This window comes from Rissa tridactyla, chromosome 9 (assembly GCF_028500815.1).
Source record: "Rissa tridactyla isolate bRisTri1 chromosome 9, bRisTri1.patW.cur.20221130, whole genome shotgun sequence".
Classification (NCBI taxonomy): domain Eukaryota; kingdom Metazoa; phylum Chordata; class Aves; order Charadriiformes; family Laridae; genus Rissa; species Rissa tridactyla.
Window position 1 is genome coordinate 8,386,693 of NC_071474.1, and position 15,667 is coordinate 8,402,359.

Below are 15,667 nucleotides of genomic sequence, written 5' to 3' on the forward strand. Positions count from 1 at the left end.
CAATTCACTTGGCAGTGAATTAAGATGGCTGGCCCAAGGCAGGCATTTATACAGTCCATGGTTCTAGCAACAACAGAATGGTTTTAGTAAACTATAGTAAGACTGTTTAAGAAAGTTGTTGTGTTCCCACATGTAGACAAACTTTTTCCTTTAATAACAAGCAAACAAAGGCAACCAAACACCACACGAACAAAGAAATAAACTGAAACACTGGAAATAGAAACCAGTCCTCCTGGTATTTGCTCTAACCACAATAAAACTTTCCTTGGAGATGCTTTCAAAATTTTCTTCTCTCTCCCCCTTGTTCCTAACAGCCAGAGATCTAGAAATACATATTAAGATTCTTGTAGTGAGCCTTGTAAGCATGTCAGCTTTAGATGATTTTTCTAGCCTCCCTACAGGAATCCTGGTTAATCCCACTGAATCTTATAATGCTGCTCAATCATACATGAGAAAACAGAATAAAATCCTGTACAACCAAAAAAATTAATACAGCCATTTTTCTGTTTCTGATTATAATAAAGTACTTTATGTTCTTTGGTCATCTTATTTCTTGTTTTCTGTCTAGCCCAAATCCTGACTACAGGCTGCCAGACAATGGCACAAAATATCTATTCTGCCCTCTGGGCTATTCCATTTTATCTGTGCTGAAGGGATGCCAAAATATTAAATGGCATTAGAACGTATTGTAATATTCCTCTTTTGCTTTATAGAATGTTCATGCTGCTTATTTGACTTGCATTCCTGTTATGATGAGCTAAGTCTTAGTCCCAAGCCACTAAAGATAACATGCTGACAGGCATGGTACAACTTAAGAATTTAGGTAGGATACAACATTGATTAGTCAATCTCTGTGCTGGAGGCTGTCGTATAGATGCACAGTGCTTGGGGAAATCCGATGGCTTGGTTTTCTGAGCATTGCATCTATTGGTTCTAAACAACTTCACCTTTACAGCAGCTGTAATTTCCTTATCCAAACTCTGTCTGTTATATTGAAGACACACAGCTACGATGATCTCCCAGAACATCTTTGGTTTTAGTTCTGGGGAGAAGGGGGTGGTTCTCTTTGCAACAGAAAACCAAGGACTTCACTTGCACAGCATGGTAACAAACTGAAGTATTCTGTGTCTTCAAAGTGCATTTGGGCTCTCGCAGCTCCTTACGTGTCTATGTCCTACTCTGGATTATAGGAGTAGAAAACGTGGGATACTACAGGAATTCAATGTTTTATGACTAGGTAATATTTTCAGAATAACTATCGGGCATGACCGTATAGAATAGAGTACAGTGAGAATGCTCTCTTTGAGTATAGATTGTGTACATGGAGTACAGTGAAGTAATGGTGTAACTCTGCTAGCTTACCTGTGTTTTGGCAAAATAGCTCTGGATGTAGTTGTGGTGAAGATCCAAAAGCACGGATTTTGGCATGTGTTGGCAGCCAAAGCATATACATGGGCTCCCTGCAGGACTTTCTTTAATCCATATTAAAGAATATGTGCCTTCAGTGCTACATTACCTGTGTTAGCTAGGATATTTAGCTTATGCTACTATTGTGCCTTCCTTCAATATACCCTGACTATAATGTTTTAGAGCAGAGCTAGGGGATGCTGTGTCTTCTAAATGACATGCATCAATGGAAGTCCTCTGAGGTCCATGCTAGCCTGTATTTCTGTTAAAAAAAATTGACTGCAAGAACTTGAGGTCTTGCTGTTCCAGGCAAACTTCTTTTGGAAGTTTGGAGGAGGGGACGAAAACCGTATCAAAACAAGGAGGGAGCAGAAAAAAGTGCCAGAAATATAAGGATTTCATGTTCCAATCAGAAGAGTGCCTCTGCTCTAGGGGATTGTGTATAATAGGCAGGACAATTGTAAGAGGCAATTCTTAACATTGTTCTCCTTTGGTTCCTAGGACTGTTTATTTTGCAAAAATCTGGATCCTATCATAACCACTGTAACTCAGATACTGAGAAAGTGCTACCCCAAGGAGCCTCTGCCTGTGGCAACAGTAAGAAGTTCCTATTCCTTCCCTCTTCCTGGGAATGCCAAGGCTGAACCTCCGTGTGAGGGATCTGAAGGTAAATGGCTGAAGGTTGAGTTCAGCAGGAGGAAGAGGAGCCTCACATAAGAATGAAATGTGGGATCTGCGGAAGGGAATCTTGGCAGCCTAGTCCTGAGGTTTAACAGTTAAAATCAATCTGATGGCCTACAGTGTCACTCAGTAGAGATAAAACTACTCCCAGGTGTTCTCCAAGCTTGGAGATTCTGTTTGGAGGCTAAATGAGAGAGGGTTAAAGGGAGCAAGGGAAAAAAAGAAGAATCCTTCTATTATCCAAAAAATAATAGGACAGAGTGGGCATGGCAGAGGCTGGAGATACCATTGCTCCACAACAACAACAGAGGGAGAGACAATTGTGCCTGTGCATGACTGTTTGTGTGGGGAACACTGTCCTGCAGCTTTGTCAGTAAAGACTTGCAGGAAGTATTAACTTTTTCTTCCTTTGTAAAATAAAAGCAGATAGCTACTGCATGAGTAAAACGTGGAAGCACTTGCTGGAAAGCAGAACTTAAGCACAGGCAGGACAGCCACTCTACACAAAAGGAGAAATGGTAGACTCCATGATACACACAGGCAATTTCCCTGTTGCTTTCAGTTTCATATGGAAGAAGCTCAAATGCTCTAATGATGATAGCAGTAAAACACCCTAATCTAGATAATATAGATTAAGAGCATCCTGTAATATCATTGCAGCCAAGCAGAAAATCGCTGTATTGCTTTGCAATATGAATTGGATCCATATCATGGATTTGCCCATGGTTTTGAAAGGCAGTGCTCGAGTCCAAGAGAACAGAGCTTTAAAAAGTGGGAGGTTTAGTGCCAAATTCATTTATACTAGATTAACAAATGATATCTGCTTTAATCAGGGTTGTGGTGGGTTGTAGTTTGAAGGCATGTGGCACATACAGGAGAGGTTGCACAGATTTCTGTGGAGGGCCTGAGAGGGATGTTGGGTTGAATGCTTTTGCCTCTACCTCTTTTCTATTTCTGCAGGTGACTATGAGAGCGACGGAGAGGATGAGGTTGAAAAAGACCCCGATAATGAGAATGTGGAGAGTAAGGAGGAGGTAGGCATATGAGCCATAGTTTCCTTAATCATTCATATGCTGGAAAGTAAAACTCTTCATTGTCTGTTTTGACATCCTGATAAGCTGTCTGAGCAGAGAACGTAGATATGCGTGTGGTCCCACGTAAATATACTACATGAATAATAGAATAGTAGAAGGATACTTGAAAGAAGAAAAAGAGAAAGCACTGACTTCGACTGCAGAGAGACCCTTGTGTTTATTTTAATTGCCATACTTGTCACCCAGGATGGTGCGGGTTTGGTGACTTCTCTGCTCCTGCAGAGAGACTGACCAGTGACTATTAGAATCACGTGCACAGTCAGGGATAAATGACGGGTCTTTGATTCTTCTAGGGGTGTAGACAAGAAATGGCGCTTAATAGGCAAAAACTGAATTATCACCTAGGAAAGGCCAGCCCTTTTCTCCTTCCTGTATGAAAGCATCTTTGGGTTGTGCACCTACCCTAAAACAAAAAAGTTCGTTCTCTTAAGCCACAGCTGGGCCATTTGAACCTAGATTCCTTCTTTATTTGCTGCCACGCACAGACAAATAATATAATGAATTAGTCAAGACTTCTGACTTCTCCCCTTGCATTCTCCCTGGCATGACCTAACTGGCAAAACCCCCCAACCTAACAGCTGAGGATGAGAATGCAAAAATTTTTGTTGTGAAAATACATACAAGCACATATGCAAATGTGAAGGAATGAATGCTGCTAATAAGTCTCATCCACATAAAGTGGTTTGGGAAGGCAAATTAAAGAAATGAAGTTGCAAATATGGTCTAATTAGATGTGATTGAGACTTCTGTGGAAGGGCGTTTTCATTGCTTGCTGTGTCTTTTTCTCCTTAAGTATTAAACTGATGTCACCCAATGAAAAAAGGAAGTTAAAAATCCCAAACGTATTAGCTCAGTGTCCTAACTTGCCCCTGTCTGTCTGTTTTTATTTGAATATTAGAGCTCATCAAGATGCTTATTAGGAACAAGGTTTACAGTGAATTTATCCTCTTCTTTAATTAGTTATTAATTCAGAAACAGATCCTATATGTCTCTGAACTATTTCATTATTCATAAAGATTTACCAGGTAGGTGTGAGCAGGGTTGGTTTTCTGTTTTTTTTTTTTTTTTTTTGGTTTTTTTTTTTTTTTTTTTTGCCTAAGAGCTTACTCTGAATATGAGTTTAAAGTACCGTTTGTCTGGTGTGCTGGTCATATATCACCCATGACAAATCTTTCTAAAGTGAAAAACAGGGAATGGATAATGAACTTTCAGTTTACGTATTTTGTATGAGCTATCACTTGCACAATGTTTCCTGGTGTTGATGTGATTTACAAACATTTTCACAGCTACATAATGTGTATCTGTGCGTACTAGTAATACCAACCAAACCGAAACTTGGCTCTACGCTTCCATCAGTAACTGTTCAGACAGTTTTATGAAAATCAAAATCATAACATCAACCATCCATCCTTCTCTACTCAGATCTTCAGTAAGTTTGAAGCTGCTCATGCATCATTAAGCTGTTAGTGGCACATCCTTTTAAACTGATCTTAAATACTCTGTGCAGCTCTGCACTGCCTTTTTAACTAGGCCCAAACAGCAGTTCAAACTCTGCTTTGCGATACAAGTGTGGCTCAGGGTTTGAAATGCCATGGATGCTTTGCAATTCTGGCAATTTTTATTTTTTTTTTTCCTTTTAATAACAGCTTCAGAAATTAATCTGTTTATCAGGAGCAAACCACTTCTTTGCTGGCATTTGGTAGGGCATGCTTACTAATGACATGTGGAATTACTTGAATAATGCTGTAGTGCAACGGCCAGTCATCAATGCCAGGTCCGCATCCTTCCCTCTTGCCCCATCTATTCCTGGTTTCTTGTGCAATGACTGAATGCTTGACACAGTTCAGGTTTGATTCTTGTGTCTGATATGGAGGCAGCTGCACATCAATGCCCGGTTGCCTTTGTGAAAGTTTCAGATATAGTTTTATCCCTGATTTGCTGATAGTGGAGACCTAAAAAGCTTTTTTTTTTACCCCATATAAAAATATCGAGAAAGTTGGAGAGTACAGAAGATAGATTGAGCAAGAGTTTCATAGATTTTTATAAGCAGTGTTGAGAGATAAAAATAAAATATAAGCAATTGGTGCCTGTGAGTTCAATGATACAGATGTGGGCCTTTCTGTTTGATTGGTAGGCACTCAGAGAAACCATGTGGTTGTCTAAATCAAAAATAGAAGTGTCAAGCTTTCTAATTTTGCTGATAGCCTGTGAGGACAATTTTGCCATCAATATAGTCCGAAAATTTTCTTGCTAAATATACTTTTTTTGATTATTGTTTCTTTGAATCAGAACATTACTGGTTATATCTTGAGGACCTGTGCCTACTGACTTACGCATTAGCAAGAGAATAGTTGATATACTCAGAAATATCTAGTAGCTGTTGGTGTTTCTTATTTTGAAACCTCCCAAGCTGAGGTGCTTATGAAAAGGCTCAAGTTCCAGTCTTGATGCTTCTTTGGAACTATCTTTTCATGGTATCGTTACTTAGGTACTCAAATACCAAAACATCAAACTCTCCTTTTTCATGATGTGGTCTTTTCTCTTGTGCCTCTCTTTTCCATTCCATAAAGTGACCTTAACGGCCTTCGTGAGTAGGGAAAGAACAGTTATGGGACTCATCAAATGAGTACGATATCATTAGAAATCGAGGCTGTTATGCAGAATATTACTTTAACAGTCATCTTGTGGGGCATGTTTAATATATGTTCTTTTCTAATTCTGCTTTTGTAGGATTATGACTTGGAGACAGATGTGAACAAATTGAGGTCAAGGCCAGTGCTTGACCGGCCAGAAGAAGAGCTTGGACAATATGAAGCAATGTGTCCAGAACTTTCCCATCATTTTCAGGTACTGCTATGGTGCAGTTTCGTTTATTTGTGAATATTCCAGAGTTTTAGTAGGACTTGAAAGAGTACTAACAAGAGACAACTAGACAAGGCTATTACAAGAGGAAACCTAGATGTCTTATAGGACTGGAAAAACAAAGATTAAGACTTTTTGCTATAGTTTATTGATGTGAATCAAAAGGGATAGAAAGGGAGTGATGTTTTCTGCACATCTGTCTGGGTATAGATTAACTAAGTACTATTGAATCAAGTGCCACATGAAAAATCTGTCAGATAATAATTTGTATCTTTGCTGGCAATTTCAATGGCAATATCAAGATCAGAATGAGATGTGGAAAATAAATACTGTCAACTAGTGCTTTGAAGGAAGTGATAGAGAAGATATGAACTGCCGCTGAGTGAAATGCACAGTTCAAGTCATTGTTCTATTGCAGTTTGGGAAAAGAAGTTAGGAGGCGTATTGCACTCACTACAAGTCTTGGAATTTAGGAGAGCTGACAGCTGTGATTCAAATATGAATCTGGAAAGGACCACTGGCGTAATGTATCTCCTGTAGGAACAATGCTGTGACATTTATTATGACCATAAGTAGCTGAATAGGATTAATTTATACACTTGCATGAAGGCAGGGGTGGAGTTTGGCATGACAGATTGGCCTCCTTTACCCTGCTGTAACATTTATATTCTAAAAAAATGCTTTGTGATTTTTTTTTTTTCTTCCCTAACTTGTTAGAACAATCATCTTTAGTTGGAGATGACTCACCCAGATGACTCAATCTGATCCTTTTAGTTTCTGAGAACTACTGTTGAAACAGTTTTGAGGATAAAGAAACTCTGGCAGGTGGTCCATGGGCTGATTTTTTTACTCTGGCTGTGTTATTGGACGAGTACAGTTTTGGGAGACTTGTAAATATTTTTCTCTTTCTTCCTTGAAAGGTTTTCTCTGGAAGGAGGCACAATCTGGCTTGAGTTTCTTTTAATTTCTTGGTTTTTAAATTTAAAGGAGCTTGAACCAGAATCTGAGGAAGAGAAGAGCTTGGAGGACAGGACTGAGAGTCTTCTCTCTACTCCCTCTTATTTCATTCCAAGTGTTACTTCTGTGAAACGTCCAAACTACAGATGGAGAAACCAAAGTGTCTCAGAGGTGGGACCAGATCCAGGGGAAACGGATTTGAAAGTCCCACAGCAGAGCTGGACAAAGAAGGAGAAATGCAGATGGGATCCAACTGATGGAAAGAGAGATATTGTAGAAGCAGCCCAAGATGCAGACTCCTGTGAAGGGGCAGATCCAGCCAGGAGTCATGTGCTTACTTTGCGTCCTCTCCCAGAAGAGGCTGCTTGGTACAAAAAAATGTTTTACCCTGAACATGAGACCTCAATCAATCCTAGTCCTGGAGAGAGGCTGCAGAGCTCAGACACAGTGACAAATCTTCTGGAGAAACACCAAGGGGATATCCCATTCCACAGCCCTCCCTTCTACATGGCTAGGGCCAAATGTGTGAAGTCCATACCAGACTACAAAGACATGGCATTCCCCGATTTCTGGGGTCACCACCCACCTCCTTACAGCAAGCCCATGTTGGAGCGCAAGTATGGGGTTCAAAGGTGATTGTGCTTTAATGTAATTGCCACATTGAGAGCTCTCAGGCTCAAAACTGGTTTATGTAGGTTCTGACTATCAGATCTCTGAACGTTTTAGGAAGATATCAAATGAATTTGGGGCTATCCAGTAATTATTTTTTTTCAAGGAGAATAGGCCAAACAGCAGAATGGTTTTATTTAGGTTTTCCTCCTGAGGAAAGGAAAATGGTATCTAACAGGATTATGAATCAGCAGGCGTATTTGCTATCTCTGACATGTATTTTCTGTGTGTCAGTGGGCGAATTGTGAACGGTCTGTGAGTTGCTTTCTTTGTCTCACAGGTGTGAAGGTGGTAGTGGCAACCTTGGAGTGAGATCTTCATGGTTTCTGTGAATCCATAAAGACTCCCCTATCATATTCCAAATTGTTATTGATTAAACTAGTTATTGATAAATGTATCTATGTATGTGATAGGACACTAAGATGATCAAAGCTCTGACACGGATTTACTAGTGGCTTTTCCTTAAAGTAAGCAGACCAAAACCCAGAATGAGCATGAATCTGTGACCTTCTTAGACCACAAATTAGAACAAATTTATTTTAGAGATGCAGAAGACTCCGTGTCCCTTCAGAATACATTTTTGCCTTCAGTCTTGCTCTTAATCCAGCCACCCTTATGTGCAACAATGGTCCCACCTGGCTTTGTAAGGAAAAAATCCTTTCTGTCCTCTTGGAGCTGTGTGTCTGTGTCAGCTTGTTCTTGGGAATCTCTCTGTCTACCCTTCTACTGCTGTGTCCCCTCTCACGTTCTGGCTGCTCCATGGGGTCCTCCAGAAGCTTCTCCTCCTCCTCCCCTAGCATGTGCACCTGCTTCTTGGAAATCTCTCATGAGCTAGAGAGCATCAGTGGGGACAAGGTAAGTAAGCTGCCTTCCCTGCCTGCTGCCCAGCCTACTAGGAGAAGACAGCATATATGGCATGGAACATGCAGAAAGAAATGAAAACAGATCTCTTCTATGGCACAGTGCTAAAGGCTGCTGGTTTTCTCATGTTATTTCAGGTGTTCAGATGAGAGGGAAGCTGTATTGTGAAGCTATGCTGGGAGAGGAAGCTCTTCTTATGACTACCTTTTTGTCTGTTCCATGTGTGGCTGTGTGCAATGACTTTATATTTCCTTTTAGTGGTATAGGGAATTATTAGTAGATCCCAAAGAGGCTGGATTCTGTGCTAAACTTTAAAGTTGGTCGACTCTAATCAAATGGCATTTGTGAAGACTGATAATTTCTGACCTCTAGAGACATAACAATTCTTTCTGCAGAATATAAAAGTTAAAAATCTTATTTAGAGGGAAAATCACTCTACCACTGTCTCCTTGCACTGTTGCTCTAAAAGATTTGCTTTTATGACTATAATACATGTGTAACCATACAGCTAAAATGGGAATAATCATATCATGCTTCAGGGCATAACATGATTGCTGCAAAGGTTAGGAAGAAAAACTGGTGTTCCACATTAGATCACCTTTAGGGATCAGAGAACTTCAGTTTAATAATGAGTAGAAATTAGCTTGATTTAGAGTCAAGATTCACTACGTGACAGACTAGTAGGTTTATAAGTTATGGCAGATATTTCCTCATGGGTCAAGGCTGGCCATTTGGGAAATTGACGTTGACTGGGAAGAACTGGGGATAAATAAAGCTTGACAGACTACTGAGGAGAGCAAAAACTTTACAAACCCATTCATTTAACCCAAAAGGCAATGTGCTGTAACAAGAATGGAGTAGGAACTTTCTTATGGTTTAAAAAAAAAAAAAGTTCACCTGGAATTAACACATAGAAGTCCTCTTTCTTACCATCCTTCAATAGAACTTTCTAAGCTGCTGCTTATTTCTTCTACAAGATTACCCTTTACTGTGATTTCTCACAGTGTCATTACAATTTGCTTTTTTTTTTTTCCCCCCCTTAGGAACAAAGTACTAGATGATGTTCGCCGTTTAATCCAGCCAGGTGATGTGATAGGCAGAACTGTTTTTGATTTAGACGAGCCCAGGTGAGTAACTTAAATTGATTACTGTAACCAGGGGCACTGTCAGTGCTGGGATGGGTAGCAAGCTCAGTTTACTTGTTCATCTTTGATAAAGGTATAGAAGAAATAACCTTGGAGGTAAAGGCCCAACTGGAAAAATATACAGAAGTAGACTCCTAGCATGTGGCCCTGGGGAAAGGATGTATTGTGGAAGTCACTGGAGCAAGAGAGCATCAAAACTTTTCACATAAACCAAGAAAATCTATACATCAAAGGGACTGCATGGTGTCCCTGGATACATGTGCATTGCATGTAGTGATTTGAAACAGAAGCATGCAGGCTGACGCTGGGAATTGCGCCTATGAATCCAGACGCAGCCTCCCCGTACCCTGAAGCAGCATTTCCCATTGGGAGTGCACTTGAGTGTCTGTACAGCTAGTGCCAGAAATTGTGGTCCTTGAGAAGATGTAGCACAGGACAGTTGAGAGCGTCTAAAATATGGAGAAATTGCTTTCAGTGAGATGAGTGACTTGAAACATTCTTTAGAGGGGGAAAAAATGTGAAGGACAGCTTGAGACAGGAGAGTTATAAATTTGTTCAAGATTAATTTAAGGGTTTCTAAGCTTAAGGAGAAGGAAACTATATAGATGAGGGAACAGTAAATATATAGTAATAGTATAGAGCTGCCTTGTGCAATTAATAAATTAATGGAAATAACTTAGCGGAGAAAGCAACTGGAATAAAGAAAGTAAATATGAACTGGGACAAAAAGGATCATTAGGAAGGGAAAAGAAGATGAGATTTAGAAATGCTAAGCAAGAGTAGAGAAGGATGCTGCATTGAATAGGAAGATTATGGATTTGCTCACCTATTGCTACTTCTCAGGGTCTTGCTTATAAAAAAATAAATTATAAAAACCTGTATTAGCATACAAAATGTGCCAGGGAAGACTTGTCTTTGTAGCAATCTGCTACAGGTGTCCTTGTTTTGATTTACTGCAGTCATTCAAGCCCAGGTGCTCCAGGCTGTCTGACATTCTTCTCCAAGTTTGAATCGGGAAACCTTCGCAAAGCCATCCAAGTGCGTGAGTAAGTATGCCTGCAGCGGCTGTGTCCCAGCCAGCCTTCCCGCTGTGACCACAGTGTGAAATGGTGGAGTTCTCCAGGGTTTGGAAAGGCTTGTCCAGGGAAGCAGGTTTTATCACACAGAGTTTGATGCCTGCCAACACCTAGATGTCATGAAAGTAACACGAGTGAGAAAGCAGAGCTCAAAAGTTTTGACGTGACTAACCTAGTGTGAGAATTTAATGGTGTGTTTGGGCCCTGGTGTTCTTTGACTCTCAGAGGATATTAATGAATTTGATGGTATAGCCTGCTTTCCTCAGCAGGCTCAGTGGCAGACTGGTGGGTTGTTCATGGCCAACACTATTTTTATTTTTTTTTTTGGTCTTCCTTAACAGATTTGAGTATGACTTAATTATGAATGCAGATGTCAACAGCAACCAGCATCACCAGTGGTTCTACTTTGAAGTCCGTGACATGAAATTAGCAGTTCCCTATCGCTTCAACATTATCAACTGTGAGAAGTTCAATAGCCAATTTAATTACGGTATGAGTCTTTGGGGAATTGGGATAGTCTTCGGTTTGCAAGAATATCTTTTTGATGCTGTAAAGGTTTCAAACTTTCCATGTCTATAAGGAAGACTGTAAATTTAATCTCATCTGCCCTGAAATCCACAGAGTTACTTTAGATTTGTCAAAGGACCCTTCTCTAACCTCAGAAGGACTGAGGAGTAAGCTGAATATTGAGACCTGGGAGAGGATTTGTGGGGAAAAAGTCATTTTTCTGTGTTTAGAGAACAGAACTGAGGACGAATGGTACTGGGGTTGGGAGAGGGGGGGAAAAAATACAATCTGTTGAAATTGAATGAGCAGCATAGGATTGGGAGGTGCTTCTAAGATTTAAATAAATGTAGGTAATCCTCAAACAAATATTCATGATTCTTTAGGCTTATCTAGAAAGGCATCTCTGCCTTTAGACCTGCTGAGACTTCTGATACTAATGATAAAAAAATTTCTATTCCTGGCTGTCTTTGAGCTCCTGTCATAGTCTGTGGTTCAGGAGGGAGGTGGCATTGCTCAGAAAAAAGCAGGGCAAGTCCCAGCTTTCAATGTCTGTTTTAGAAGACAAATTATTTCTTCCGCATGGAGACTGTGGCTTGAATTCTTAGCTGGCATAAGCTGGGGGTTTATTTATTTGTTTCCATGGAGCTGTGTTAATTTACACCAGCTCAAGACCTGACGGGGAATGTTTAATAAGCCCCTAATATCAAACTTTGCATTCCTCTGAAGCCCTGTGGATACAGCCTTCGACACCACCAGGAGAACTCTCTCAGGATCATTGTACCTAAAACAAATAGCACTAGGAGCTGGAATGACTTGTCACTTGTATTTGTGAAACTGGCTGGGTGAGTGGCATAATGAATTATAAGTCATTTGCCCTTTAACCCTAAGGGCTAGAGTTCAAGTATTCATATAGATCCCAAATGAAAATGAATTATTTTTTTTGTCTTCTTATTCTGCTTCCCTGAATTAACAAACAGTTCAATCTTGGTGTGTCTGGAAATGAAGTATGTTGAGGTCCTACTGTAAACCCCAATACAACCTCTGACACAGCCACCAGTAACTTCATAGCTAGAGATTTTGCCTATTATTGGTGGAAGGTTGCTTGTTATCTGCTAGTTTGGCTGTTGTCAGCATTTATAATCTCATTTTGTGCACCTGGAATAGTACATGACTCACACATTCAAGCGTGCAATGAAAAATATATTTGGAAGAAAAATGTGAAAATACCATCCAGTGCAAGGAGGCTAAGCCATGGTTTGCTTTTTTATGGCTTATACACGGGATTGGCTGTTCGAGCAATTCTGTGGGTCACCTCTGCTGCTCTGAGAGGGCAGGGAAGCTCTAGCTTACCTGGTTTGGCTGAAGGGAGGCTGACTACCCACTTCCAGCACATGCATGGTATTTACACAGACTGTTGGTAGGAGATGTTTATTTGCAACATTCCTTCTGCACTTTCCTGGGCTAATGCCCATGCCGTAACACCAAAAGCTTCCAGTTGTGATGTAGTGCCAAAGTGTTGTGGGTGACAATAGCTTACATCTCCTGGTTAATGATCTGTTTTGATTTTTCCCTTCCCTTTTGCTCTTGGTTAGGTGGTACTGTGTAATTTTCAAATCAACAAGAGGGATACTGCATGAAATATAGCTGTGACCAGGAGCAGAGCAAGTCAGGAGGCACATCTTCCACCTCTCTCCTTCCCTGTGTTCCACCAACTTATTCTACCATGGGAAATAATGAGATTTTTGTCATGAGCCTAATCTGTGTGTGTTTTCCAAAACTGAGTATTTCCATAGGGGAAGTGGAAAGGAAAAACTGTTATTTTTTTAACTTATAATTAAAGTGAGATGGTAGACCAGTATCGGCCATTGCTTGGAGGCAGTTTGCGTGTGTGGACTCAGTGAAGGACAGGAGCTGGCATATGGGGAGTTGAGAGCACTGCAGACCCTGAGCCTCCCATCCCTTGTCCAATGAACTGGGTTTCTGGGCAGGCCTGGAACTAAACACAGAATTACTTCTTGTATGTGGCTGACGACGCTGCTTCAGGCAACAGCAATATAGAGGTTACTCCTAGCTGTAGGCTAGCTAGTGCTGCTACTCCACACCACAGCCAAAGGTGAGCTGGAAAGGCATTTCTGCCAGTACACTTGCCAGCTCTTAAAGCACTGGAGAGTTTAACAGAAAAACCCAAAGGAAGAAGGAAAACTGAATAGCTGCTTATGGAAATATGTCATCAGTATTAATGACTTTCAAGCACCACCTCCTCCCAGCACAAGAACAGCCAAGAGCAGGCTCAGGGGGCAACTTATCAACATGCATAAATACTTGAAAAGGGTGTTTTTCCCTGTCTTAAAAACTCTTCACAGAAGTGCCACCAGCATCATTGCTGGGCTCAGCTGTGGCTGGGCTGGGTTCGCTGGAGATGGCTGGCACCACCCCAGGGCAGAGCCCACCCCTGTGGCCCTCAGCCGCCAGCACCTTGCCAGGGACACCCCACACAGAGAACTCTGCTGCTGAGGGCAGGATCCTTACCGTACCTGCAAAAGAGCAGGCAGGTGTGCAGAGCAAAGGAATTGGACACAAAAACCGTCTGCAGATGGGCTGGCTTCATGGGGCTGTGCGTAATGTGCTTCACGGAGCCGCTCAGATCAGGGAAAGCCTGTACCTCAGGGCATGAAATAGTAATGGTTTGGAGGTCAGGAAGAAGTCATCTTCTGGTATAATATGGTAGAAAGATGGACGCTATCGATATCACCATTTATGACACATAGGTATTTAGGTTTAATGGCAAGTTTAAAACCACCTTCTAGTTTTGCTTGCTACTTTCTGAAGGTATGGTACTGGATGCAGCACAGATCTCTAGTGCTATGGCAGGACCAAGGATTCAGTGATAGTGCAGCCAGACATAAAATATTGGACTAACCAAATTACTGATTTTGTTATATCGCGATTCCTATTCTTTTCTTCTCCTTCCTCTGTTTGTAAACAAAGAGGGTTGAAGTCCTCCTTTGCAAAGGCAAGTAGGATAATTAATTTTCTAATGAACTGCATTCAGCTCATTTCTTCTGGAGGTGATTTTTGTACAGACATGGCGATATCAGAATAGAGTATGGGGCTTTGGGAAATGTATCTACTTTGCATACACTATCTGTATAGAGAGCACAGTAAAAATAATAATAATGCTTTTTGTTTAGCCTTTTCCACCTCACCCCTGTCTCTTCCAGCCAGGAATTCATGTCACTTGAAACTGTTCTGTTTTATGTAGGCATGCAGCTGGTCATGTATTCAGTGAAGGAAGCTCTTCAGGGTAGGCCTCGCTGGCTTCGGGCAGGACATGATATCTGCTACTACAAGTAAGTGCGTTTTTGGCAGATAATTTGTGGCTTCCTTTCCCCTCTGTTCCCCTCCTGTTAACTGTATTGATGTTGTTAACCTTTGACTGCCAGTGCTACCTGTTTCATATGTCTCTAAATTGGTGCTCGTTCAATGTGTTAGTGAGATCTCTGTATTAGATGCCTGGGGAGAAATGGGGCATGCGCAGAATTCGCCTCTGAAGGAGGAGGAGAGGGAGCAGGGGGTGCTCAAACCTTGCTGATGCAGCCGGGAATACAGGAAGTTTGACCCACAAAGGTAGCATAAGTAGCATTAGGTGGCTTTTTCCCATGCCCAGGAAGAAATAAGCTGGATGGGATCTTTTTTTTCTTTTACATACACTGACTTTTCTAGGAGACATAGGAGCTGAGGAGCTAAAGAAAGGGTTAGCATATACATAGGGGTGTTTGGGGAGGGTAGATGTATATACACTATATACCCCTATATAAGTATATATGTAGAAATAGGCATATACAAATTTACTTATTTTTTTGTGACTCTGTCTTTATACCTTAGTATCTTTACGAGCTTCCCTTCTCTGCAAAGCTGGAACTCAAATTCTAGGAGGCAAACTGCGCTGTGACCCATGCTTATTGGCATCACTTTGTCCTGACAGCAGAAACAGTAGGGATTAGCCTTACTCGCCATCCTGTGGAAACTTTTGTGTTTCTACTGGGACCAGGCAACAGAGCTGTAAAAGAGTTCTGACGAGCTCAGTGTTGATATTTATGCAAGTCCCCTGTTTCAGGCTGTTTCTGCAGTGTGTCAGAGCCTCAGAAGAAAAACACTAGATCAGTCTCATCTTTAACTTATATTTGAGCTGGAGCTTGACTTATGTGAGAAACATTCTCACTTGGGTATCTCATTTCCATGCAGAAAACTGATCCCTGATTCATTCTGGCTGTTACAGTCAAAGGAGACAAGCACAGAGCCTGGGGTGTTTCAGTAGGTTCAATAAACCCTGTTTTATTTTCTTAAGGCTTCTGAAATGTTACTGACAACGTTTATTAATTATTTTAAAGATGGCGATTGAAAGGGT

At 41.0% G+C, this 15,667-nt stretch overlaps 1 protein-coding gene across 1 annotated transcript in view; it reads left to right on the forward strand.

The window, feature by feature from the left end:
• Positions 1 to 15,667, forward strand: part of AGBL1 (AGBL carboxypeptidase 1) — a 301,822-nt gene that overhangs the window by 61,270 nt on the left and 224,885 nt on the right. The window contains exons 8-15 of the mRNA XM_054215255.1: positions 1,909 to 2,074; positions 3,049 to 3,122; positions 5,913 to 6,029; positions 7,032 to 7,633; positions 9,575 to 9,658; positions 10,636 to 10,722; positions 11,094 to 11,242; positions 14,522 to 14,609. Of these exons, the coding sequence (XP_054071230.1) occupies positions 1,909 to 2,074; positions 3,049 to 3,122; positions 5,913 to 6,029; positions 7,032 to 7,633; positions 9,575 to 9,658; positions 10,636 to 10,722; positions 11,094 to 11,242; positions 14,522 to 14,609 (1,367 nt within the window). The remainder of the gene's footprint in view (positions 1 to 1,908; positions 2,075 to 3,048; positions 3,123 to 5,912; positions 6,030 to 7,031; positions 7,634 to 9,574; positions 9,659 to 10,635; positions 10,723 to 11,093; positions 11,243 to 14,521; positions 14,610 to 15,667) is intronic.